General features: G+C 34.1%; 1 protein-coding gene across 1 annotated transcript; it reads right to left on the bottom strand.

Annotated features, from left to right (window-relative positions):
• Positions 1-169: 169 nt before the first annotated feature.
• Positions 170-27,951, bottom strand: LOC127944416 (growth hormone-releasing hormone receptor-like). The gene is made up of 13 exons (XM_052540322.1): positions 27,850-27,951; positions 16,212-16,320; positions 14,899-15,006; positions 14,030-14,121; positions 12,861-12,958; positions 12,473-12,605; positions 11,481-11,634; positions 9,110-9,170; positions 8,632-8,701; positions 8,435-8,526; positions 6,065-6,194; positions 3,900-3,941; positions 170-2,427 (listed from the first exon to the last, which is right to left on the bottom strand). The coding sequence occupies exons 1-13, from the start codon at positions 27,892-27,894 to the stop codon at positions 2,326-2,328; spliced, it is 1,236 nt and encodes a 411-aa protein (XP_052396282.1). The 5' UTR covers positions 27,895-27,951; the 3' UTR covers positions 170-2,325.
• Positions 27,952-27,954: the final 3 nt, after the last annotated feature.

Genomic DNA, 27,954 nt, shown 5'->3' on the forward strand with positions numbered 1-27,954 from the left:
GTGAATTGGACGTCCTAGTGGTAGCTGCTAGATCCAAATTACTTCGTATAATTAATTGCAAAATTGTGTCAAAATTGGGCTTGTTCGTGGCAGATTAGATGAAAATGCTCGTGAAAACATGCAAAAATTACTTTAATAAAAATAAACAAATAAATAACGAAGGAGGAAACATGACTTTATTCTCATTAAAATAAGTATGATGAGTAAATACAGTAGTAGTGTTATGTATCGAGCAGCAGAGGTCAGTGTTTATTACAGACAGACTAATCTTTAATAGATTTCTGAAGCCTGGACATTTGGCAATTCTGTACATTTTTCCTGCTATAAAAAAATAATAATTATATTTTAGACATTAAAGCAGATATATCAACATTCAACCAAAATCTGAAAAACAATGAGCAAACTGCGCCAGCTTGCTTATGGACATACACATGCACATGACAACATCAGCTTAACTGCACTATTAAAGGGAAGAAAATAGACAAAAAATCATAATAAAATAAATAAATACATCCATTACACGGATAGAGCATTTATAAAATTGGTAATATTTCCATCTCTGTAAAGCACTCTGATGATTTAATGCATTTATACACTTAAGGACATTCCAAGAGCATGTGAAAACAGACAGATAAACAAATAATGTATTACAGCTGAAAAAAATATACAGTATAATACAATATTTATATCAAAAATAAGTTTACAATGCTTTTACTAGCTGTTTATAGGCAACAAAATATAAATGCACATTTGGTGAGAATAAATAATCAAAATAATATCTTAACAACTAGGCCTACTAGTTTGTCAAGCAGCATAACGTAATGTTTGAAGTAGGCCTACAGCTAAAATAACTGGAAGTGAATGGCACCAGAAGCCTCACACATTCAAGTTACGAATGCTATGTTAAAATGAAAATTAAATACATCAATCATTTTTTTTAAGTGACCAAGAAAGAATCGAGCAGCAGAAATGAGATACCAGGGCTAGATGTCAAACTTTCAGCTTCGAGCGGGGGTTTAGTTTGAAAGTCAGTTTCTTTATACATTACTTTCAGTCTTTGCTACAAAGATGCTTTTGAACATTTATACTGTTATTGCAGGAAAAAATTATGTAGGAACAAATGATGAGCAAACTGCAGGGCATGTTATCACACTATGGGATTGTGGTATCATTTATTTGTATTTTTTCAGTAAACTTACGATTCTTTGTCATGTTGGTTTTACTATTTTGCAAGTTGTCTGAGCAGTACAGCCTAACTACATAAACTAAGTTCAAATACACATAATATACAAAAAATAAAAAATAAAAAAATTAATTCTGTCTTAATTTGCTCATCAAGTTGTTTCAAACCTGAAAGAGTTTCTTTCTACTGTTAAACAGAAAAGTTATTTTGGAGAATGTGGGTAACAAAACAGTTGCTGGTCCTGCAGTGACTTCCATAGTATTATTTTTTTTCGCTACTAAAGTCAATGGGGACCAGCAACTGGTTGGTTACCCAATTCTTCAAAATATCTTTTTTTGTGTTAATCAGTGCAGGTTTGGGACAATATGAGAGTGTGTAAATAATGGCAGAATTATAATTTTTGGGTGAACTCTTCCTTTAATGACAAGCGGCAGCATGTTTAGTACTGTTAGACTGCTGTCACTTTAAGACCTGCAAGGCATCTAATATACAGAAACACAGCTGTTTTTCTCTCAAGTGTTTACTTTGACTTTATATGGGGTAAGTTGTCACACATGAGAACTTGACATTAAACTACCTATTACAGGCATTTCAAATGTAAACAGAAATATAGTTATCACACACAAAACAGCTTGTGAAATGAAAGATAAGGACATATAAAAACCTCTGTTTTTGCCAACAGAAAGTGTAGCTTACAAACTCTACAAAATTACAACATATAAAACATGTAAAAACTTGCCCCGGTTACTTGAATCTCACTCAGAAATCCATTAAATCTTCCAATTAATCTTTACATTTCTCTATTTTAAATAATGTACTTACATACAGATAAATACATAAATATTAAACCTGCCATACTGCCTTATATTGAGTAATTTTTTACAGTTTAACATTTCCACAAATAAATAAATATTATAATTAAATATCTGAATTTGAAGTGCAACAAATTTTGCATTACTGTAACTAACTGTTTTGATTGTGTGTAATTCACAGATATACTCTCTTTAGATACACTCTTTAAGTCATTGGTTTTCATATAAACTGAGCAATACGATCTGCATTTAATAAAACCGTTTCATTCAAATGTTCATGTATTCTGGAGGTGTTGAGGTCTGTATGGAGGCACTGGTGAGTTTTAGCGACTAGAATGGAGTATCCATCTGACTTCCTTTGGCTCCAACAGGGACGACAACGTAACTCCCCTCTTGATTTCGCATCCATCGTAAGCGTATTTCATTCTGAACCTGACAGACAAACATATATATAATCACAAAATCCCACGAGAGACTTCAATCAAAACCAAACCTAAATCTAACGTACATTTTAAAGGCGACATATGATGTGATTTCAAATTTTCAAGTTACAAGCTGTTCGTGAATAGATAAGATTCCTAAAGTTGCAAACACTGAAGTCTCAAACCCAAAGAGATATTTTTCATAAAAGTTAAAGACTTGACTACGTCTTCTTAAAACACCTCGTTTAAACACGCTCCCCGAGTGTCTACGTCACTGTGTGGGAAGAATAACATAATGCCGCCCAATTGTTCACACAAAGAAAGAAGGTGTAACTTTGATTCTCGCAGTTGCCATCGAAAAAGCGGCGCAAGGACTGGAATTGGAATATGGTTTATTAGGACAGGACAATATTTGGCAGAAGGACAACTATTTAAAAATCTGGAATCTGAAGGTGCAAAAACATCTAAATACTGAGAAAATCACCTTTGAAGTTGTCCAAATGAATACTTGGCAATGCATATTACTAATCAAAAATTAAGTTTTGATATATTTATGGCAAATATCTTCATGGAACATGATCTTTGGGATAATAGAAAAATATTTCTTTTTTTTTACCCATACAATGTTTATTTTGGCTATTGCTAAAAATATACCCCAGCGACTTCAGACTGGTTTTGTGGTCCAGGGTCACACATATATATGGTGCTGTTAGAGATGTAAAGAAGAATGGGTGCCATCAGAATGAGAGTCCAAACAGCTGATAAAAACATAATAATCCACAAATAACCACATGACAGGATTTGTTTCTTACAAACATACAGTGTTCCCCTTCATGATACATTAACTGATGGACTGGAGTTGTGTGGATTACTTGTGATGTTTTTATCAGCTGTTTGGACTCTCATTCTTACGGCACCCATTCACTGCAGAGGATCCATTGACGAGAAAGTGATGCAAAGCTGCATTTCTTCAAATCTTTTCAAATGAAGAAACAAACTATCTTGGATATAGATTTTCAGCAAGTTTACATTTTTGGGCGAACTGTTTCTTTAATATATTGGATGTTAAAAATGATTTTAATTAAATGTAAGACTGAAATACAATGCATTATTATTATTTATCCTTAATTGCATATTGGCCTTTAAGCAGTCCTCTTGTTAATTTCCCAATCGGTTTCATAATCAAATTAATAAAGATTGGCAAACATGTTTGTCAAGGATTTTATTGGGCCAGATTTTGATTACAAATGTTGTTTAGGTCTCTGAGAACACTGATTGTCTCCATTCAAAAACAAACCTGACTTTCAGAATCAACTGTACACAAGCCGGTTTGTCCAGATATCTGACATGCATGCATTTTTACAGTTTGCAAATGCATAAGGGCATTGCACTTAAAGAATCTAGCTTTTAACACATTATTATGAATTTTGTAGTGTATTTTGTATTTTTATGATGTGAGAGGGCTAAATAATAATCACTCACCTCCTGGTTCAGGAAACAGTAGAGAACCGCCACAATAAGACCCTTAAGAAAATCAATGAAGAGAAAGTGAAAATAGAATTAATGTTCCTCAGACCTGTAATAAACAATTCAAAAAGACTCAGAAACATTCTTTAACGTTTCATGGATGTTTTAAAAATGTTTACATTTGCAAAATTGGAAGTTTATCATTTTAGAATAATTCTGCACATTATAGTCAATGTCTAACACGAGAAATTAAGTTTACAAATGGTATCCACAGAACAGATTGTACTCTTCAAATTTCAAATTACAAACATACAGGTTTGCACACAGCACACAAGGATGAGTAAATAATGGCACAACTGTCATTTTCAAGAGAACTATCCCTGTACTTTCAGATCAATAAGCCATATATATATATATACACACACACACACACACACACACACACACACACACACACACACACACACACACACACACACACACACACACACACACACAGCCTATATACTGCCCTAAAATAGATGTCTTAGGATATCAAACCTGTCACTAGCACCACTGTAGACTTTGTAAACATCAAATAGCAATCTGTAAACTTGAGGCATTTCTCTGTCTGTCAGTCATTTTGCACATTCAGGGTGAGCTGACATATCTGACTACTCAAGATTAATAACATAGTCCTGCTTCAATGTTAGCCTTCAAAGAAAGTAATTAGCATTAAAAAAAAACACACATCACGGACATCATATAAAACCTTTACAAGAAAGCCTTCATGTTATGTTTCTCAACGTCCTGCATGGAATTAATCTTTAAAATTAATCACCGGCCCTTCAGGAAACTCAATTAGGGTTCTATCTAACTAAGTAATATCTCTAAAGCCCCAGTGTCCATCTTCTGTGTCAACAGATCAAAGGTGAGTATGAGGTCTGCTCGGAGGTTGTTTTGATCTGAGCTCATCTGAAGTAAGAAAAAAAGTACACTACATGACTTTTACAAATCTGAACAGAACATTAGGCATCATACACTTTCGGATTTTGTAAATGGATGAAAACGGGAGAAAAACTGGTCTTCATATACCAAACAACTGGGGATAGCACACCGAAACACAACAAAATCCTGCAGAAACATGCGCCTTATTGTTAGTGTGTGACACATTAAAAAGAAAAAAGCTATTTGCTGCTAGTTAATATGACTACATTGCTTGTGCTGCATGTTTTTAATTCAGTAAAAAGAACTGGTTTTAAAGTTTTGTGAATCAGACTACTTTTGTTGCTATCTATGTTTTTGATTTACTAAATGGAACCATTTTTAAAGAGTCTTTTGTTTGTGAATCGGACTATACTGTTTACTACATGTTTTTGATCCAATAAATATAAATGGTTGAAAAGAGTCAGTCTGTGAATCAGACTATTCTGGTTGCAAATGAATGAATGTTTACGACTGACTAAAAGAATAATTTTAAAAGAGGTATTTGTTTGTGAATCGGACTGTACTTTTTGTGCTGCGTGTTTATGATTCAGTAAAAAGAACTGGTTTAAAAGAGTCATTTATTGGTGAACCAGGCTACGCTGGTCACTACAAGACCACTGGTCACTATAGTTATTTGGATTACCATGGTTGTGCTGTATGTGATTCAATAAAAAGAGCCGTTTGAAAAAGTAATTTGTTAGTGAATCGGACTGTACTGTTTGTGCTTTGTGTTGTTATTATTCAATAAAAAGAACTGGTTAAAAGTCATTTGTTTATGAACTACACAGATTGGTTTTTATGTTTTTGATTCACTAAAAAGAACCATTTTAAAAGAATCATTTGTTAGTTATTCGGGCTACACTGAATGTTTTAAGACATTTGTTTGTGAATCAGACTGTACTGTTTTTCCCGTGTGTTTCTGATTCAATAAAAAGAACAGAAAATATAAATTTGTTCATGAATTGGACTATACAATTTGTGCGGCATGGTTTAGATTCACTAAAAAGAACCAGAATCAGAAAGAGTCATTTGTTTGCAAATCATCTTCCAAGTGCTGAAAACTGCAGACTGGTTCTGATTTTTGGCAACTAAAGCGTCAACAGGCCCAGGCTGAAGATCTGGTCAAAAATGGTGTCTTGTATTCCAGCCTTAATAAGTGTATGCGTGCTGTGTGTGTGTTTAGGCTGTGTTGTGCTGATAGTGGGCTGAATAACCTGGAAGGAGCCCAGACACAGCTCGATGCACAGCCGCAGGCTCACGTTGAAGTAGTCTGGGAGAAAGCTGAAGACCATGTAATGAGTGCCGAAGAGAGGGATGAGGAGGAGGGTGGACTTGGTCAGTCGTCTGAGGGGAGGAGAGATAAAGTGTTATTTTAGGGTGAACTGTTCCTTTAATATTCCTTTGTGTCCTCTGTATTTGCACACTGATCTGAATAACCTTAAATGAATAAGAAATACTGTAATGTTGTATTTATATCTTCCAGTAATATATTTTCTTATGTTTGTATAGTTCTTCATATGTGAGACAGATAAAAATATGTATTAATGTAAACATTTCTGCAGTGATTATTATAATTGCTGATTTTAAAACATAAATTAAAAATGTGTAATTTATAGAACCATCATTCTGAGCTTAAAGAGAAAGAAAAACATTCATCTTCTCACACTCCAGACCTATGATTTTCTTTCTTCGTAGAATACAGAGATTTAGTAACCTTTTTCAGAGAACAAATCTGTATAAAGAACTGTTGCATAAACGTAGTCTTTATAACTTGAAAGTCAACTTTGTGTGAAACTGAAAGTGAGCTATACCTTTAAGGTCCCTCAGTGTTAAATATATTAAAATTTCACTCAATTTCACAGTTTAATGAACTCGCTGTGTTTTTATTTTTATTTTTATGTATTAGCACCACTGCAAATATTAACCATCAAATATTCTGACAGAAACTCTTAAAAACCCAGTTTAGAGAGTGTAGCTGTCATTCACAGGCCTGTGTTACATCTTTATATGTATGATTATGAATATAAACACAACAGAAGCAAACACTACTTTCTGGCAAAAACAAAGAGCCTCGCTCTTCATGATGTTACCATTAACAGGTCATAAAGTCATATTATCTCTCCAGATATTATGTATGAGCTGTGTCCAGGCAGAAATGTACTGGAAATCATCCTTGGACACCTGGATGTAAAAACAGTAGTGAAATTTGATTGCTTTGTTACTTGGCAACAGCTTTAGCTTTAACAGTTTAGCTATATGAACAGGCGGAGGATTTGTTTATTATGATTTTGTTTTTAGTAAAACAATCGATTACAGTTCGAGTACAATTAACATCTTTCAAAAACATAATTCTTCAAAACTTTTGATTACCAGTGTATATAAATAAAATAAAGCTCATTCAAGCTATAATAATTCAGAAATAACTCTGCTTGAGGGTTATCTATTAAAATACCTAAAATTGCAAAGCAATCTTATTTCCAGTGGTTGTCATGATCACCAGTGCTGCTATCTGCAGGTCTCCGTGGAGGGAAGTACAGTAGAAACGCTTTAGAGGGTGGAAGAACAAACTCACTTAAGATAATTACACTTCCATCAGCTGCAGTGGCTAACAATGATCAAAGGATCAGTGACAATGATATGTCGAGTCCACATCAATCTCCTTCAGCGGCATTCTGGGAACTCGATTTTATTTCCTGTCAGTTATTTCCTTTGCATCTTAGTTTCGCTCCATGCATTTCATTACCACATCCCTGGAGAGCCAGTTTTGTATAACATCCTGTCCTACTCAGATAGACTCAGTACCATAAGACATTATTAAATAATCTGACCTTACAATGACTTTCATTGGCGTAAACTGATGTTGTCCAGTTGATTCAGTCATATAAATAATAATAAATAGTAATAATATCGCGTTAATGTAACCAGTCAGTTTTGAATTTTGCAGCATTTATTAATGTTGGTTCATTTTAACATCCAAACATATAACAGTGTTGTTAGTAAAACTCAAACTATTAAAAAGTATTGTTGGTAATGAACTTGAAATAAAATAAAAACATAAATATTAGATGAAAAACTTGTATTAGCAACAGATATGAAAAAAGTTGCCCTGCAACTAAACTGAAATATGCTGAAGTTCTAAAACGACTTAAAATGAATTAAATGTAAATTAAATATAAATGACAAAAGTACATGAAGGAATTCAAATTAAAACTGAAAAAAAAAAATCTAATTCAAAATATCAATAAACCTTATAATTGTATACACTGCTACAGTATAATATTTAAGGAATATATTAAAATTAGATCATGCATTATAAACTGAAATGAACTAAAAATGAACAATAGTATATTAATAAACTAGCATTGCCTTTCAGTTCATAATACCTAATACATTTAATACTAAAGTTGATGCATTGAACCTAGTAATCTGTTAGGCTCCCTTGAGCCACGCTATCCCACAATTCTCCACACAGACCTGCTGCTCAGCTCCCATAGAGAATGAACTGAAAACACCCACTCATGCATTTACTGTCCCATTTTGATATCCCTGCTCATGGGTGTGTGGTGTTGCCTTGATTTCTGTACCTGTACTGAGCCGAATTGTTGAACTGGATCAAGCGAGGGTTCAGTTTCTGCACCAGAATCCTGATGATGTTCACGAAGAGAAAGAAGTTCACCTGGTTGGGAAGGTAAACGGGAAAATATGAGCTGAAAAGAGCTCATGAGCTTATGAGCTTTATATATATATATATATATATATATATATATGAGCTTTATCTCACCCCTATGGACACCACAATTGGACCCTTGATGATCCACCAATAAGGAGAATCTTCATTTATGTCCCAACACCTGAGAAAATAAAAGAGGGATAAGACAGAGCTGATTCAAATCCATCGCTTTTCTTCTCTCACACAATCCACTAAAAGACTGTGTCCAACTGTGGATCTAATGAGAAATAAAAACACTCAACTGCTCTCAAAGATCATGTGACCCGGTAGAAGGTCAATCAAGTCATTCTACTTTTCAGCTGTTTCGTTTCACTGTGTACTGCTGTATAGAGCTGAAATGATAATAAAGTCTCTCTGACTCTGACTCTGTTCTGGGTCATTAGCCCCAAGTCTTGTAGCAGACTAGCTGCCGACTGAAAACATCAAAGGCGATGAGACTGAATCTCGCTTGGCTTTAAGAACTTGTTCAAACCCTAACCCTAGTATGAGGAAGCACCACTAAGTAAGGTAAAGAAAAACGTGCAATTACTCTGTGTCCTCAAAATATAGTCTAGAGCAGATCCAGAGGATGATGCAGACAAGGGGAAAACCTGCAAGAAAAGACAAGAGACAGACAAAAAGATTGAATAACATAATAATAAAAAGCACGCGTAATATACCTAGAAGCTATTACTTTAAATGATTATCATGGTAATGACACTGCGTGTAGAATAAGTCAGACTTTATTCAGTGACATGCAGACAGAAGCACATTTAAAAAAATCTGAGCTATGCTGCATGAAACATAAAGTGCCTTTTAGTCAAATGACCAAAATTTGGCAAAATTCTAAATTAATAACTTAAGCAATTATGAAAATAAGCTTAAACGTTTATGGAAATTATCCAGCATTTAGACAGTGTTCATTAAGTATTAAACATTTGCACAAGAAATCATCGATTTTCATGTACTTACTATAAAAAAAAAATCTCTTAAAAGTCTGCATGGAATGCAGTTTGTAACCTCTTTAACTTTCCAAAATTTGATACAAAAGTATGTGAAGCAGGGAAAAGATGCAACACTTGATTTAATCCTCCAGGAATTGACTAGAAGCATTATACACCAAAATGTATCTCAGATTAAAACTAAAAATAGTTCTTTAAAGTAACATGCGCTGATCACTGACAATAAAACTGTACTCAATAGAACCGGGAACATGCATAAGAACAAGAACTGTGATTTGCACATGATCCGTGCAGCTCTGTATTGAGCATCGACAAGTTCATTTGAACTCTTTCTTTCAGAGTCTGCTCAAATCAAAAAGCACAGAAATGCCAATCACATAAGTTGTTCTGACACTTCTCAGCCCTCCCGGGGTAACAGAGACAGGGAGGGAAGAGAGAGAGATATAACTGGAAACTGAGAAACAGAAGGATCCTGCTGTACTTCACTGATTGGAGCAACTGAGACTGTAATAGCTGCTAACATCAGAAAAATAACAGGTTTCAGAAATACACATCATAATGTACAGTCAGTAATGTAATGGTTATTACTGCAAAAATAAAACCCTAGACTGATCGTGATACACATACATTACTCTTTACATACATATATTTCCATTACAATTATTAGCATGGTTAAGATGTTTTAATGTTTTACGCTTTTATGCTCATTAAGGACGCAGTTATTTAAACAAAAAAATTAAAAGATTAAGTAAAACAGTAATATTGTGAAAAATTACTAAAATAGCTGTTTTCTATTTGAATCTATTTTAAAATGTAATTTATTCCTGTGATCAATGCTGTATTTCCTGCATCATTACTCCAGTCTTCAGTGTCACATGATCCTTCAGAAGTTATTCTGATAAGCTGATTTGCTGCTCAACAAACATTTATTATTATTGTTGAAAACAGTTGTGCTGCTTAATATTTTTGTGGAAACCATGATGCTTTTTTTTCAGGATTCTTTGATGAAAAGAACAGCATTTATTTGAAATCTTTTTAACATTATAAATGACTTTATTGTCACTTGTAATCCATAATAAAATTTATGGATTCTTGTTGAATAAAAGCATTGAATTATTATTAATATCAATGTTGAAATCAGTTGTGTGTATATATATACCATTTGAGTATCCTGACACTGCAACACTCACTCAACCAATAATATAATTTTGGTGCGGGACTGTGTGTAAATTTGACCAATGGCAGATGGGATACATTGGGGATGGGATGTGTTATTACTTTTGCTATTTCATTTGGTCTTTGGTCTCATTTTTTGGTCACACTGCAAATATAACTATAATGACACAGAAGATTGATAATGTTGGCATTTTTTCCATTTGATAAACAATAAGTACACTGACAGCCAATCAGAATCCATCCTGCTTTAAAAGAGCTTGAGCATTTAAAGTGACAGACGACAAAACTGCAATGCGCTTACAATAAACAAAATATTATATTCATTGTTATACGTAGTTTTCATTTTTGGTGTGAACAGACTTTTAGTTACAAAAATAATATCAGGACAACAAACTAAATTAAAGTTTTCATTAGGGGTGCTCCGATCACGATCGGCCGATCGTTATACGCATCTCGACAGTAAAGCCGGTTCTCTAATCAGCGGTTAATTCCATCAGGTGCGTGATTTCACATAGAGCAGCTGTTACTACGCAGAGCCTTTAACCGAGAAGATGCACCAAAAAATGATGGAATTAACCGCTGATTAGAGAACCGGCTTTACTGTCGAGATGCGCATTAACGATCGGCCGATCGTGATCGGAGCACCCCTAGTTTTCATTGTTTCTTCCTTTAATAACTCACATAGTCTACACTAGTAGATGAACCTCATTTGTGATGGCCAGAGGAAAGTGTTTGGGAGAGGACAGGGCCGGGTGGCTGTAGGGACAGATATGAGCGTCTCACCCCAGCCCAGAAGAGCGAAACTCCAGAGACAGCGGCGGCTGCGCGGGAAGGCCGAGACCAGCAGAAAGTTCAGATACACAGCTTCAACCAGCAACCAGAAGAAATTAGTCATGATGCAATAATGACAAAATACCACTGACACCTTACAGGCCACCTGCAGAGAGAGAGAGAGAGAGAGAAAGAGAGAGAGAGATGCTGAGAATGATAAACAGGGGATGACGGCAAAAAAAGAAGAAGAAATAAACAGATGGAGAAAGCCCAAACTCAGCAGGAAATGACAATGACAATGACAATTTTAAGGATCTTTCCATAAACAGGGCACAAAATAAACTCTTAATACATTTTTAATTACGTTTTTCTGTTCTTTTTTTAAATAAAAAGGTGATTTTTCAAACCTTTTTATATTTAGGTCTGTGTTAAGATTTATATTTCCAATAAAAGCTGTTCTTTTACTTTCTATTCATCAAAGAATTCTGAAAAAAAAAAGGTATTATGTTTCCACAAACATATTATCAGCACAACTGTTTTCAACATTGATAATAATCAGAAATGTTTCTTAAGGAACAGATCATATGAGAATGATTTCTGAAGGATCGTGTGACACTGAAGACTGGAGGAATGATGCTGAAAATACATCTTTGATCACAGGAATAAATTATGGTTTAATATAGATTCAGATAGAAAATTATTTTACATTGTAGTAATTATTCACAATTTTACTTAATTTTTTTTGTTTAAATAAATGCGTCCCTAATGAGCATAAAAGCGTAAAACATTAAAACAGTTATTTAAATTGTAATAATATTTCACAATATTAAGGTTTTTACTGTATTGTATTTACTGCATTTATTGATCAAATAAATGCTGGTTTCACAATATCAGGCAATATCACATACATCCTTCATGGAGAAAGCAATCCCAGAATGCATTGAGTCACAATCAGTCATGTTTTGTCCAGTTCTCTGTGAGGACTGTGGTGTTGATGGACTCACTGTAGAGAGCGTGCAGTGATCTGTGTCGTCACTGGAGAACAGCGTAGCATCTTTGATAAACACAGCCACCGATTTCAGGATGAAGGTGAAAAACAGCTGCATGTGGATGTAGTTTCGAGCACAGTGTAATCGCCTACAGAATACAAACAACAGGTCACTTCTTTCATTTTAAAGAACACAGTTTTTTACCAACGTTTGCAAATTATTTAAAGATGTATAGCCAGGGTCAGGTTTATGTAAAAACAATATTACTCACAAAAGAGACTAAATATATTAAAGCAGGCCTTTTTTTTACAACAACTTTCAGGTTACATGAGGGGATTTTGTATTTAGGTTTGGATTTTTCTATTTTGTCCATCAATAAGAACTCATTGTAAAGGCACAGTACCTGAAGAGCATCAGTATTGCCACGGCAACAGAGAGCGACAGCAGTGATGCTCCATATCCAACAGTATAGATCAGCTTCACAGTGGCAAAGTATGACTCCTGAGGGACAAACAAGCAGAAATCAATTACATCTGAGACCATGTTCAGGACACAGAGTCGGTTTAAATACAAGAAACATTTCTCTGGATACAGGGTAAAGCAGTGAATCAATAGATCCATCATTATTTGACGCAATGATGAATGAATGAATAATCATTTGAATCAAACAGACATAATTATGAAACCCTAAAGTCAGTTTATACAGATTTTTTTAAAACTTAAAATACATTTTAAATATTTATTTTTTCAAAAATGTAAATTAAAATTAGTTTGAGTTTACTATTGTCTTTTTAAAGCTGCATTATGCTTTTTTTATTACTCTAAAGTTGCGTTGAAACAATCTGTATTGTAGAAAGTGTTTATAACTAAAGGTGACTTGAACTGACACAAATACACACACACACACACACACACACACACACACACACATATATATATATATATATATATATATATATATATATATATATATATATATATACATATATATCCATTTTATATTAAACATTAAATATAAAAAATAACTGTATTTAAATAAAATAAATGAATGTAACTAGATTAAAATTAAGTTAATTAAATTATCTGGAAATTGTATTTACAATTGATGTATTCATTTATTTCTATATTAACTACATGTGCTTATTTCATCATAAAATGAAAAACTATAAGCCAACTATAAACTATAAGTGAGAATTATGACATACAGACATAATTTTTAAAGCCTAAAGCCTGTTTATAAAAAAAAAGAAAAGAAAAAAAAAATTCTGCAAAAAAAAAAAAAGATTTATATTACAATAAAAATGTAATATAAAGTGTAGTATAAGTAATATTGAGTTAAATCAATGTTACTAGATTTAAATTAAGTCACTAAAATTATTAAGTAATTCTTATTATGAAACATGTATTAATTTAATAATAACTTTACAATTAATGTATTAATATATTTGTAAATTAACTTCATTTATTAGAACATAAAATTTAAATCCAAAGCCAGATCATTTGGTTTGAGTTCATACTCAGATTCTTGACTGTGTCTTTAAAAATGAGTCTGAATTTCAGAGCATGTGTGACCTCTGGGATTTCGTCCTCAACACTGCAGGCCTCATGGTACGGAGGGAACGGATGTGACCAGCCGCCAGGCGTGCAGTTACGACTCACTATACCTGGAGAAATCAATGATAGGTCAAAAGGTCAATGACAATAATGCAAGGCAGTCTCTGCAAGCTTTTAAAAAACAACAACTTATAACAAATATGCTAATACGGTCACCAGCACTTTCAGATTAAATGAATAAACACAAGTTGACATTTCATGTGGTTTGTATTGACTTCTTCTCTAGAGAATGAGCTGCAATGCATTAAATTAGCTTGTGCTTAAGCTGAATGTGAAATGAAGCCTGTTTCCTTTTCTACACCAGACAGAGATACAAGGATGGAGTGCAAATTTCATTTGAGAGCTTTCAGATGTGAATGCAGTGTTGGTTGGTCGGGCTTAGACCAGGTTTAGTTTGATATACTGCTGGATCTGTGGAGACTTTAAAAAGTTACTGCAAATATAAAAGCCTTTTTTTGGGTCAAATTTAAGTCTTGGTAGAGTACATAGTACAAAGTCAAATATTGAGGCTGTGCATTTTACCATTTGAGGTTTCAATTCATCTTCTCAATGTGTAGAGTTAAAACATCACATAATGACCACAACATTCCTTTTGATCATTTTCAACAAATAAAAATGGCCCATTAAATTAAAGTTAATTTATTAAGTTCATGTACAAATTTCTCTAGTTAGCATCTCAAATGTTGTTTATAAAAAAATAAAAAATGCAATGTTTTAATTCAATGCTGGATAATTAAAAACAAGCATGAATATGGCAGGACTGTTTTTAAAGTCCTGAACTTTAAAATTCAGTTTTGAATCATGCACAAGTGTGTTGTGTGTCGTACCCGTGTTGTTCTTGATGACAGAGAAAACAGCAGGACAGGGCGAGTGGATCGTCTCACCCACTGCAGCCCTGGGCCAACACACTACTGAATCCCATACTGGCAGACAACCTTCACAACACACACACACACACACACACACACGCACACACATACACACGAAGAGCATGTGTTTATTCAGTAAATACCCATGCACTCAAGCACCATCTGACAGGCTATCCGTGGCATGTAACAGCTTGTATTTGCTATATAAATGTCCAGTTTGCCATGTTGGATTGGCACGATCACATGTGTGTATGCGAATGCCCTGCAAAGCCGCTGCCAAACACGACTTCACTTCTGGGATTCACTGGGAAACACAAACGCAAGGCGCTGCATTTCAATGAGTCTGATCTTGTACTAAACTCTGTCTCTGAATGTCACCACTGACAGCTTGTGGCAGTGCTAAATGCCATGCAGATGTGATTTATTTTAAATGACATCTCAAGTGTTTGTGACCTGTTTTCATGTCATTTCAAATAAAGTCAAAAAGTTGACAGGAGAAATTACTGATGATGTTGTGGTTTATTTATTTTAGAAATAATACAGAAATTAAAAACATATAGTAAATTATTTTATAGTAGCTGAATTTCCAGTTTGGGGTCAGGTTTTGAAAGATTTCATACTTTTATTCATCAAGAATTCGTTAATTTGATTTAAAAATCAAATAAAATATGAACTCAGTACTGACATTTATAATGTTACGATATATTTCTGTTTCAAATAAATGTTGTTCTTGAACTTTCTATTCATCAAAGAATCATGAAAAAAAATTACAGTTTCCACAAAAAACATTAATCAGCACAATTATTATGATTATATCAGAAATGTTTCTTGAGCAGCGAATCATAATATAATGATTTCTGAAGGATCATGTGACACTGAAGACTGGAGCAGAAAATTCAGTTTAAATGCATTTTAAATATATTCAAATAGAAAACTGTTCATTTAAAATGTAATGATATTTTACAATATTTTAGTACATTTTTTATCAAATAAATGCAGCCTTGGTGAGCACATTTAAACACATTTAAAAATCTTAATGAACCCACATTTTTTTGTTATATAATAGTCCTGGATACATCTGAGAAATGTTTGAGTTTATATTGAGATCTGTGACTTCTGATTGCAGAACACAGTTTCTGTGGAGAAAAATCTGAGAAGCATTATGCCTTAACAAAAGTCTCCATTTTCTCTCAATTGAAACTCAGCGCTCTTTAGCACGCTTCTCACATCCTACGTTTAAAATCTCATCAGGAGTGTCGGTTTATTTCTACCTGAGGAGCTGCTGAGGTTCCCGAGATCTGTGATCTCTCTGAGACACCGCTGTTCATCTCTTGCAAGCTGAAAGATATACTCACACTCAGGATGCAAACTAGACAACACCTGCCAAGAGAGAAAATGAAATGTGTGAGTGAGTGGTGCATAAAAATGCAGGTCTACCTTATAACACAACACTTAAAGATCCATCTTCAGACACTCAGGCTCAAAAAAATAAAATAAAAAAGAATATTACTATCAATTGCATTTGCAATCCTGACCCACTTTCCAAACACAGAGAGAGCATGTGATAAAAAAGATTGGTATTAACAGCACAGAACAACATTCATTCTGACTGCATTAGCAGAAAGGAGAAATTTCTTCTTTTCAATCAATCTTCAATTTAATAAATACACCATTACATTTCAAATGATTGCTTCCTCGGTTTTTGACAAGGGCTACTTCATTAACAGCCTTAACAATTTCAGCATATGTAGTGTATGCACAAACACACGCATATATGCATGCATTAATTATGTACATGCAATCACAGCGCTGATTCAGAGTGTCTCCAATCAGACACTTCAGTGTGAGTTTATGCAGGTTAAAATGTTACTATGATCTCTAGCAGCTTTTGAAAGCAATCACAATCAACAGCAATTTAACAAATATAGATTTTCAAAGGCCTTTCATAAATGTGGTAAACATGTGGTACCAATAATTCATAATATTCCATAAATCATTTATAGTAAAGTTTCTGAAATGGAAAGAGAACTGTTTTTTGTTTTTACTCAATTTACTAAAGATTTACACACAAAAATCTTTCTTAATAAATGTATAATTTTATAGCCTTATACGTATATGGAAGGGATAATGCATGGCTAGCTGTGCATTAAACATTTATTATGAATGGCGTGGAGGCCAAGAACCCTGGTTCTTTGATGAATAGAAAGTTCAAAAGAACAGCATTTATTTGAAACAAAAATATTTTGTAACTTGTTTTTTTCTGTCACTTTTGATCAATTTAATAAATTCTTGTTGCATAAAAGTATATATTTTTTCAAAATTCTTTATAAAATCTTTCAAAAACCAACTTAAACAGCGGTTTTCACATCAATAGTAAGCCAATGACAAAAAATTCCCCACCATTTGCCAAGAATAACTCCCATTTAACATTTACTTTGATACAAGTTCTTGCCAATAAAACTGAAAAGTTAAATAAATATATTATTTTACACATGAGAAGTTAAAAGCTCATCACTATGCTCTTCACTGGCTGCCCGATAAGGCTGGTTGTACATGCTATAGTCTGTCTTTAAAGGTAAATCATCTCTAAAGCGGTCACGTCTCTGATTTCATTGAATGAACAACACAGGTCAGCAGCAGGGTATTGTTCATTAAAAGATTTCTTCAAAAGCACTGAGCCGTTCGACACCATAAACAAGTCTACAGAGAAGGCAGTCGTCTGTGAGGTGCTATACTCTCATACAGCAGCACTATCTCATCCTAATCTTCTCATATTTACTGGGTTTTCTCTACGTTTATCTCTCTTCATCTCCTTCTTTTTAATCCTCAAGCCTTAGAGACGCAGTAAACTGATATTATCACTTGCCATTTTCAGTCTCTTAAGAAAAAATAAAATAAAAATCAAAGCACAGCTGGGAAACAGAAACGGAGGGAAAACTAGAAAAACAATTCAATCAAATAATACTAAATAATGAGAAAGTGGAGTGTTTTTAGAAAAATTTGACTCCTGCACATTGCAAGCAGGACTTTTATAGACAACTAAAACATCCTGATCAGACATAAAGCTGAAATAAATTATAATATATATATATTTATATAAAATATTAGAGAAAATGCTATATACAGTAGCAATGTATTATTTTGTATACATATTAGAACATTTATTTATATTTTTTCAACTTTTTTTATTGAGTAGATTTTACATTTTTTGACAGCAGGTAACAAATGTATAGTTAACAAAAAACATTACAAAGTGGGACCAAAATGGCATCTGTACCCGATTCCCTTCCCACGTCACCCCTGAACAGACCCAACACAGGCCCATAGACAAACATACAGATACATGCATACCAACAAACATTCAGCAGTATAGACACACACACACACACAAGTACTTGATAAGGTCAAATTAAATTGAAAATAAATTAGAAAAAATAAATAAATAAATAAAGTAGGGATTCAAACCTCCAAATCAGGGGATAGGTTGAGGGAATCAACCAGCCCTAGGAAAGGGTTCCATGTTCACAAAAATTTTGAGGTAGCGCCTTTCAGAGAGGATCTGAGCTTCTCCAACCTCAGATTGTCAAGCACTTCTTTTATCCAACGATCATGTGTGCGGGGGGCGGGGAAGTTTCCAATTGAGCAGAATTAGCCTCCGAGCTAGCAATGATGTAAATGCCAGGGCCTTTTCCAGTGCAACAGGGAGGTCAGCGTCTGGGGAGACGCCAAAAATGGCTGATAAAGGGTTGGGTGAGTAAACAAGGTGTCGAAAAAATTCATCTCAAAATTTGTCAGCTTAGGGCAGGACCAGAACATATGCGTATGATTGGCAGGGGACTGGTTACACCTTCTACAGGCATCAATGACATTAGGGTATATTTTAGACAATTTTGCATTTGTGTAGTGAACTCTATGAAGGATCTTACACTGGATTAGACCATGACGTGCGCATATGGAAGAAGAGTGAACCATAGCCTTAGCATGGCCCCACTGTTCAACCGTAATAGCCATGCTCAAGTACCCTTTGAAAGGGTACCAGGGTGTGCAGAGGTAGATCCTAATTACTCGTACAACACAGAAATGCATTTTCTACGATTGGGGTCTGTCGCCAAGAGGGAGTCAGTCAGTGTTTCGGGGGGACGATTTGGGAAGTGGGTAAATGTTTTCTTAACAAAGTCTCTAATCTGAAAAAAAGTGGAAGAGGTGTGAATTTGGCAAATTATGAAGAGAAGAGAGCTCTGTGAAGAATGCAAATTTACCATCCTTGTACAGGTCATTAACACAAATAAGAAATTAGAAAATTTGCCTTGGCTACTAACTGAAATGTGTTGAAGCACCAAGATTATATATATATATATATATATATATATATATATATATATATATATATATATATATATATATATATATATATATATATATATAAGTAATGTTAATAAAATTTGAAAGGAAAATAATGTCATGACCCACAATGTAATATCTTCCTTAAACTAGGCTTCTTAATCTGTATGCAGAATAGGTGTTCTTATTATTTAAGAGAAATATGACTGTGACATTTGTTTGTAAGTTTAGTGTCATGCTGTTTAAATTGATGGAATCTATTGACTGGATATGAGCATGAAATCAATCAAACCTCTGTCTGAGATCTTGCTAATAAAAGCTGACAGTGTAACCAGTGATTGAATCACTGCTGTCTCTGTGTCAGGATTCTGGACTGTTCTGTGTCAGGTTTGCCCCTGTTTCTGTTCCTGTGTTCCCTATTGGATCATGTTCCTGTCCTCGTTTAGACAATGCTGTGCACCTATGTTTGGTATTCATCCTGTGTTTCTGTGCAGTCTGTCGGGTCTTACAGCTGTTCCCTGTGTTGGATATACCCCCTGTATAGGAAACTATTAAAATCTCTTTCGGTTATCCACGGCTCCATGAGTTGATTTGTAAATAAGCAGCATCATTCAAGGTCTCTCTCCATTCATAAAGTCTCACACCCACTTCATTACACAAAAGAAATATTTTCGCAACGCTCCACGCTCATTTCCATCTCATACTGGCGGATGCTAAAATTGACCCGGATACTCCGCCGTGTTCAGAGTTGCAGTAGATTTGATTGATTAGATTAAAAAGGATAGAAGAAAGCTATTGCTTTTGTCACTAATGCTTTTGATTCTCTGGACATGAAATAAAAAGAGAGTCCATTAATGCATTCATGCTGTTATTATGATATCACGCACAATTGGATTCCATGGATTTCAGAGCTGCACGCTGTGGATATTTTACCCCACATGCTCTTCTGTCCGTGGTTTTATTTCTCTCTTTCTGCTATTAAAGAATGCAATTCATCAGAAAAATTCAATACAGTTACGGGCTTTTACTTTATGGTTTTGATCCTGAGCTGCCTAATAGTATTCAGCCATAATAGCATGTTGGCTGAATGTTTTCACCTAATTATAAACTAATTTTTAATCAAAGTACAGTAAAAAATAGTAATATTGTGAAATGAATACATTTCAATATATTTTTATTTGAATATATATATATATATATATATATTAGGGCCGGGACTCTATTAAAAAATTAATCTAATTAATTAGAGGCTTTGTAATTAATTAATCGAAATTAATCGCATTTTAATCGCAGATAAATATTTGACCTGAGAACAGTGAGAAGTAATTTTTTTCACATGGATTTATAGTATACCATTGAATAATGACTGAATACATAAGCTTAAGCAACAAAATATTGTTTATTTTTGTTCAACCAAGTCTAGCAGACCAGTGCAATTTTTGCCATGAAGTGTAGCAATAGCAATTTAGAAATAGTACATTTCAGAAATTCAGGAAGCTTATACCTTCTGTAAAGTGTTTTTTTTTTTAAGTAAAACACAATACTGTCAATTACATTCAGAACATTGGAAACACTGACTATTAGAAAACATCTCTCTGTTGCTTCAGAGGCCATAACATACTAAGTCTAACTCTCAATAACCTTGGCCAAAACAATAAAGAGTTCAACATAAACTGTTGCACCAACAAAATAATACATAGTTCAACATAAAGTGTAAAGTCCACGCTAGCTGCTATATGTTTTGCGGTGAGGTGATCCTTGAGGCTCGGATGTGCTGCGGTGATAGAGTTGTGACGTTCGCGAACGAACCGATTCTTTTGAACGGCTCATAAACATGAACGATGGGAGCCGAGTCGCGACTGGAGAGGAGCCGTTCTTTCTATCGTTCTTTTTTCCTATGCGTGTTCATACAAATGAGCTCCGCCAGGAGACAGAACAGTTATAGGGGGAGGGGCGCACCCAGCGCAGGCCAACCCTTTATAGCGTGATGATATTAGTTATTAGTTGTGCATGCATTTACATTGCATTTTGTGTTCATTTAAAACTTATTTTAAAATCATTAAAAATGTTCTTTTGTGATACTGTACTTGTATAGAAATGTTTCACTAAAAGCTGTTTTCACAGACATTCATTGTGTTATTGTTCATTGACTTGAAGGGGCTGATGTCCTATTTGCAAAGTTTACAGTAGTAATAGTATGTAGTATGTAGACATTTCCATTTTATTTATTCTAATTTTATCTACTTAAAAAAAAAATAGTTTTCTATCAAAATGTTCTTGTGTGATAACAATGTTCTTGTGTGGAAGTGTTTGTAGTAAAAGCTGTTTTGCACAGAAATTCATTGCAGCCGGCTTTGTTTTTTATGTTTATTTGTGAGTAGGTATTGTATGAATAACATAAGTCAACGTAGTTTTACACACACACACACACACACACACACACACACACACACACACTTTGTACTAAAGGTAAATCAAAATAATGATGTCACTGTCTAAGCAGAGGGATTTGTGCAACCCTATGGAATATAGTCGACACATGAGAAATGAGGTAATAATCAATATTTCAGAATAATTCAAACTCAGATATTGGTGTGTGATATCTGAGCTTTAATTATTTGACTACAAATCTCACCTCATAATACCTCCCAGTGATTATTTCCAGGATAAACTGAGATGCTCCCAAGCTGGCTTCTTAAAACTGACTAAATATTTAAAAAGAGCCAAAAGAGCCATTCTTTTGAACGGCTCTTTGATAGGAACGGATCGCGAAGATCCGGATCCCCTCAAAGAGCCATAAATCCCATCACTATGCGGTGATATGCGAACCGATGCGAACCGATGCGAACGCTAGTTGGTGCTCCAGTATAATCGGTCCCGCCGAAACTCATCCAGTGAGAAACGTTCCGCGGTGCAAAAATAAGTTATTTAAAATGCGGGAATTTTTTTCTGTAATTAATTAATCTTAGTTAACGCGTTATTTTTTGTGTAATTAATTAATCTCAATTAACGCGTTAAAGTCCCGGCCCTAATATATATATATATAATATTATTTCTGTTGAATTTTAAGTCTCAAGTGATCCTTCAGAAATCATTTTGATAAGCTGATTTGCTTGCTGCTGAAATATTTCTAATTATTAATGTATCATTGAGAGACAATTATAGCTTTTATTATTTTTTATGTTTTATTATAATATTCTCAATTTATTGTAATTAAAGTTTTTGTAATTTTGTTGTTTTTGCCATTTTTAGTAGTTTATAAATACTATTATATTTCATGTACACTTTTATTATTATTATTATTTTTTTTTTTATTTGTTTTGCAGTTTTGAGTTATTTTGACTAATCAAGTTAAACCAAATGGGCAATGTTTTTAGACAAATATTTTATTTCCGTTTATTTTTATTCAAGAAAATATTTTTATTAACATTTTTATTTATTTATTTTATTTTTACTAAAATAAGCCTGCAGAATAAAAGTGTTAATTTCTTTACAAAAAAACTGATTATCTGAGAAAAAAAAAAAAAAAAACAAACAAACAAAAAAAAAACATTCTTATTATTTCTGCAATTAAGTCGTGCTTTTTTTAATCAGCTGTTTATAATAATAATAATAATAATAATAATAATAAAAACCTAGCAATTTACAATTCATAAATGAATTACTCTTGTGATCGGATTGAAACAGATTTGTGAAAATGTCTGAAATGGTTTGTGTTTCAGTTTGATTTATTTGGATAGATCGCTCATGCACTGGATCAAAAAGAGCGAGTATATTTACCTACAATTCACTGACAAAAAAATGTCTTCTATCCTCTGTCAGTAATGAAGCAGCTCTTTATTGCAAGTGCAGTTTGTGAATGATTTATATCCATTTGTATCAAGATATGGGCACACTTTTCTGTGCCCCAGTACTGATGGCTACAAATGCCCTGGATATATTTAGAAATATATCTTGAATCTTCAAATTAATGCAATAACTAATAACTAATCTGAAAATGTCACACAAATGCAACCACTGATTCCACTTATGAATTCCAAAGGCCTGAAATGTTAATGTCCTTCAGCAAAGAAAATGAAAAAGAAAATGCTTATTTGTACAGGCACTTAGAAGAAAAAAAAAAAACCACCTGCGCCATATGAAATCACCGGTCTCGTTTACAGAGAGCTCTATTATACTGTGCATTCTCTCTGGAGAACATTAATCTCCACTCTACACGACAGCATGCAGATCCATTAACTGCCCCGTTTCCAACAAGGGTCCCCCAGTTCAGATCGCAGATGGCGCTTGTGCCTCCACATTTACTTCCTATTGTGGTTTTGCAGTGCATTTGCCAAGGAAATGGGCACACAAGTGCACAACCAAATGCACCAGAGGAAAGTTGAGAGCTCACTTATTTTTGACAGCCAGAAAGCCTGAGATCATTTCAAAGCCTTCTCCTGGTGACGACATTCACATACACCTGTATTTTCCAGCTCCCGCAGGAGACGTAATGAAAAATTCAAAACTAAAAGTCATCATCAAACACAGATGAGATGACAACCTTTATTGCAAGAAGGTTAAATTAGATGTGTCCAAAAATAACCGTATCTGAAGTCATCCTGACTTGCTCTCCAATCCGCACTGACATAGGAGAATTTAACACTCCACAAAAAAGAGTTTTCTCTTTTCTTCAAAACTGCAAATGTCATACTCAAACCTCTAACCTCAGATAGCAACCTTGACACCAGAAATGTTACAGTTTCCTTTTTTCATCAATGCTGAGGTTTAGAGTGGCTAAAACACAGAGATGTGGGTGATAGAGGAAGATCATAAGCTGCAACAGGTGGGAAAACATGGATACATGCTTTGGCTATTATAAATACCTCTAAAACTTTACACAAGTTCATATGGAAAGTAACAGCGGTGCTGGCTCCAGTATTTTTTTCCATTAATTTTCCCCATAGGAATATTAAAAAAGTCTTAATTCAAAGCATTATAATCTAAGAACCAAACCAGGCAGCTATAAGGTGTATCACAATGTTTCAAACTTTTATTTAAAGAGTATGTGTAAATCTGACAAAAAGAGAATAGTCCAAAATTGTTTACTTTACGGCTTTAATGAGAGAAAGAACTAATCCCATGGACCATTGCAAACGACATAAGTTTAAAACAATGGAGAAATATCTAACAAAATGATTGATTGTACACGTAGAAACAATACCAGTTTATTGCAAAAGATGCATATATATATTCAAACATTTAAGTGTTTTGAGAGCATGGGAGATGGATTTGATTATGTCATATGTGGTAATTAATGGAAGTGGGCGGAGTCTGCACTTGTTTGGCACTCACTGCAATTCTCTGATTGATGGAATTTTCTTAACAGAATCAGGGGTATTCTGTATTCCAATTCCACTGTTAAACATGATTTAAAACAAGTTAAAAAAATGCAAAGAGATGGCTTCAACAAAAGCATATAGCATCAGTTCACTACCTCAGAGCTGACCGTAGGTCTTCTTTAAAGGTTAATAAGTTATCACTAAAATTAAATTTCCTTAAAGAGATAATTAATGGCACTTTTACTCCTGGAACACTCGGTAACCATTGCTGCATCAAAAATTGCATACTTCCCTACTATATAGTAAGCGAAAAACAGTATGTGAGCAAGTGTGCTAGTAGCATGTCCGAAACAGTATTCAAAAAACCGTGAGCAAAAATAACCAGATGATGAAATACCCTTTTCTTACACTCAGGTTCTGAAGGGTGCATTCTATGGACACTTTACTATCCCATGAGGCCACAGGAGAGGATTTAAGAAGGGCAGTGAAGCAATGCAACTCATGCAGGCAGGTTAAGTTATGACTGACGTGGTGGTGATGTAGAATCAGGAGGCGGGGTTTAGCCTCTACGTCATAGAATGACAAATTCCTCAACCATTCATTTGCAGATTGGCTTCAATATAAGCCATTTTTAGACTAATGAAAAAGAGCTCTTACAGAATGCTTTTATAATGCAATGACCTCTAATAACCAATGTCCAATGACCCCTTTAACGGTGGCAAAGCAAATTCTAAACAAAATGTAGTAACTACCTACTCCGTAGTCTTCTTGTCCTCTGTCTTCTTGAACATGGGCACAGCAGTAAAATAATTGGTTAATGTATTAAAAATTGATATTAGCTTACCTCGCCCTTTTACCATTAAAAATTAAGGATTGCACTGAAATATTATGTTCAGTTAAGCCCCGCCTTCTTTGATTTGATTGATCATTGGCATTGACAATGTTAGACCGCTATTTAAAAAAAAAAAAAAAAATTATGCCTGAAATCATAAATATACGGAAGTTTTAAGCGGCCATGTATTATAATTTTTTTCCTTCTTGTTTTCTCGTTATAACTACTTAATTTTCTCATTATCTCGACATAACGAAAGTCGCTTTCTCGTTATAACGACTTAATTTTCTCATTATCTCAACATAATGAAAGTCGTTTTCTCGTTATAACGACTTAATTTTCTTGTTATCTCGACATAATGAAAGTCGTTTTCTCGTTATAACGACTTAATTTTCTTGTTATCTCGACATAACGAAAGTCGCTTTCTCGTTATCTCGACATAACGAAAGTCGCTTTCTCGTTATAACGACTTAATTTTCTTGTTATCTCGACATAACGAAAGTCACTTTCTCGTTATAACGACTTCATTTTCTCGTTATCTCGACATAATGAAAGTTTTTTTTCTTGTTATAAGGACATAACAGTTTTACTGTTTCTATAGTAACGAACTCAACTTTGACATGCATCTGGACAACCATTTAGGCGCTCTTACCGTAGCCTATATTTCAGCAAATTTTGCTTCGCCTAGGTAACAACATCTACAATACTGTACATACAGTAAATAAAGGGTGATTGATCACTGTGGATTTTTCCAGAGACAGTACACCAAACGTTTTGTTTTTTTTAATTAACATGTTTAAATGGCAACACCGCGAACACTTCAGAAGGATGCAGAACTATTCTAAGATCTTCTAGAGCTGCTTGGATTTAACTCACTTTTAATTTTCCCTTTATTTGAAATAAAAGTATATAAAATTTGTTATTTTTAGTAGTCATTATATGCTGTGACAGATATATCATGTGCGTTACAAGCTTCTGTTTGAAAAGAGCGTTTATGTGTACGTGTAGTACGTGTTTGTGTGTGTGCAGAAAAAAAAAACGATTACAACATTATAGAACAATTAAATTTAATTAGCCTATGCACTTTACATATACATCACATTTCTCATCAATATGGTTAACAATAAAGATTACGAATAAGGAAAAGAAGCACATCACAAATAGCCTATCGTTAAATCCCGTCCTACTGTAGATAAACAGAACATCTCTGCTTATTAACTACCTAATCATGTGCCTAAAAGAACACAAATAAAGATAGGTGCAAAGAGAATACAGTGACGTCAACCTTGGTTTTGATAAGCAGTTATTTTATGACACAGAACGCATTGTTGAAACTCATCTAGCAAGAACTTAATACACAAAATAATCATATTGATTCAATCATTTGACATTTATGAATTAATTAAATGTCAGTAATGAAAAAGACTGCACAAATTATAGCGATCACGAGGAAGGTCCGTGTACAGTAAAGTGGATAGTGTACAACACCCCATCAGTTATATTCAGGTCTATAGTGCCACCAACTTCTTAGAAAAAATTAAGTCGTTATAACGAGAAAACAACTTTGGTTATGAGGAGATAACAAGAAAATTAAGTAGTTATAACGATAAAACGACTTTCGTTATAACGAGAAAATGACTTTCGTTATGTCGAGATTAAGTCATTATAACGAGAAAAAAAAGGAAAATAATATATATAATGCATGGCCGCTTAGAACTTCCATAGCCTACTATGTTAACCAACTATGCTATGTTATCCCAAAATGAGCAGTATGGTTTTCGTTGCACACTTGTTTTGACTAAAATAAATAATAAGCAGTAGAAAGACTGCTATGCAATAATAACGGGATACCAATTTACCAAATGAGCTTCATTGCAGAGATTCCTTTAATCCACACGATAATGAATTATTATTAAGAAAATCCGCTGAAAACCCCTCCCTCCAAGGATATTATAGACAACATGCTCACAGAAAATGATTGATAGACAAAGAGCCTTTTGATTTTCCAGGCTATTATCAAACAGCGCATGCCGCTCTCTCTCTCTTTCTTTTTCTTTAAATTTTTTTCTCTCTCGCTGTTTAGAGAGTCTATAACAATCGCCGACTCCAGCTTTACTAAAGCAGCGCATCGACGGGATATTCCATGCAAAAATGTATTAGTTAAGATCACATAAGCGGCATCATATTCTCAATGAGCCAAAAAAATGTTTAATAAAACAATACAAAGTTAAATTAATAAAAGAGATATGAAACACAAACTCTCAGTCTTCATTCTAAGCGCGTGGAATAATTTAATTAGCTTGCCAGACTACAAAATCCGTTCAAAAGTCTGTAGTTATAAAGATGCTTCTTACACAAATGTGACAAGATATTAATTTCAGGTGTGACTCATTAAATGAGGTTGTGCATACTCACAGTTGTAAGAGATGTCAACCACAGGACCCCGCGACACGAGCGCATGTCTCCAGCCGTGTCCACAGCGCGCGCTGACGGCTGTAGTTAGATCAAACGCTTTATAGA

Source organism: Carassius gibelio, chromosome A23 (assembly GCF_023724105.1).
Source record: "Carassius gibelio isolate Cgi1373 ecotype wild population from Czech Republic chromosome A23, carGib1.2-hapl.c, whole genome shotgun sequence".
NCBI classification, from domain to species: Eukaryota; Metazoa; Chordata; class Actinopteri; order Cypriniformes; family Cyprinidae; genus Carassius; species Carassius gibelio.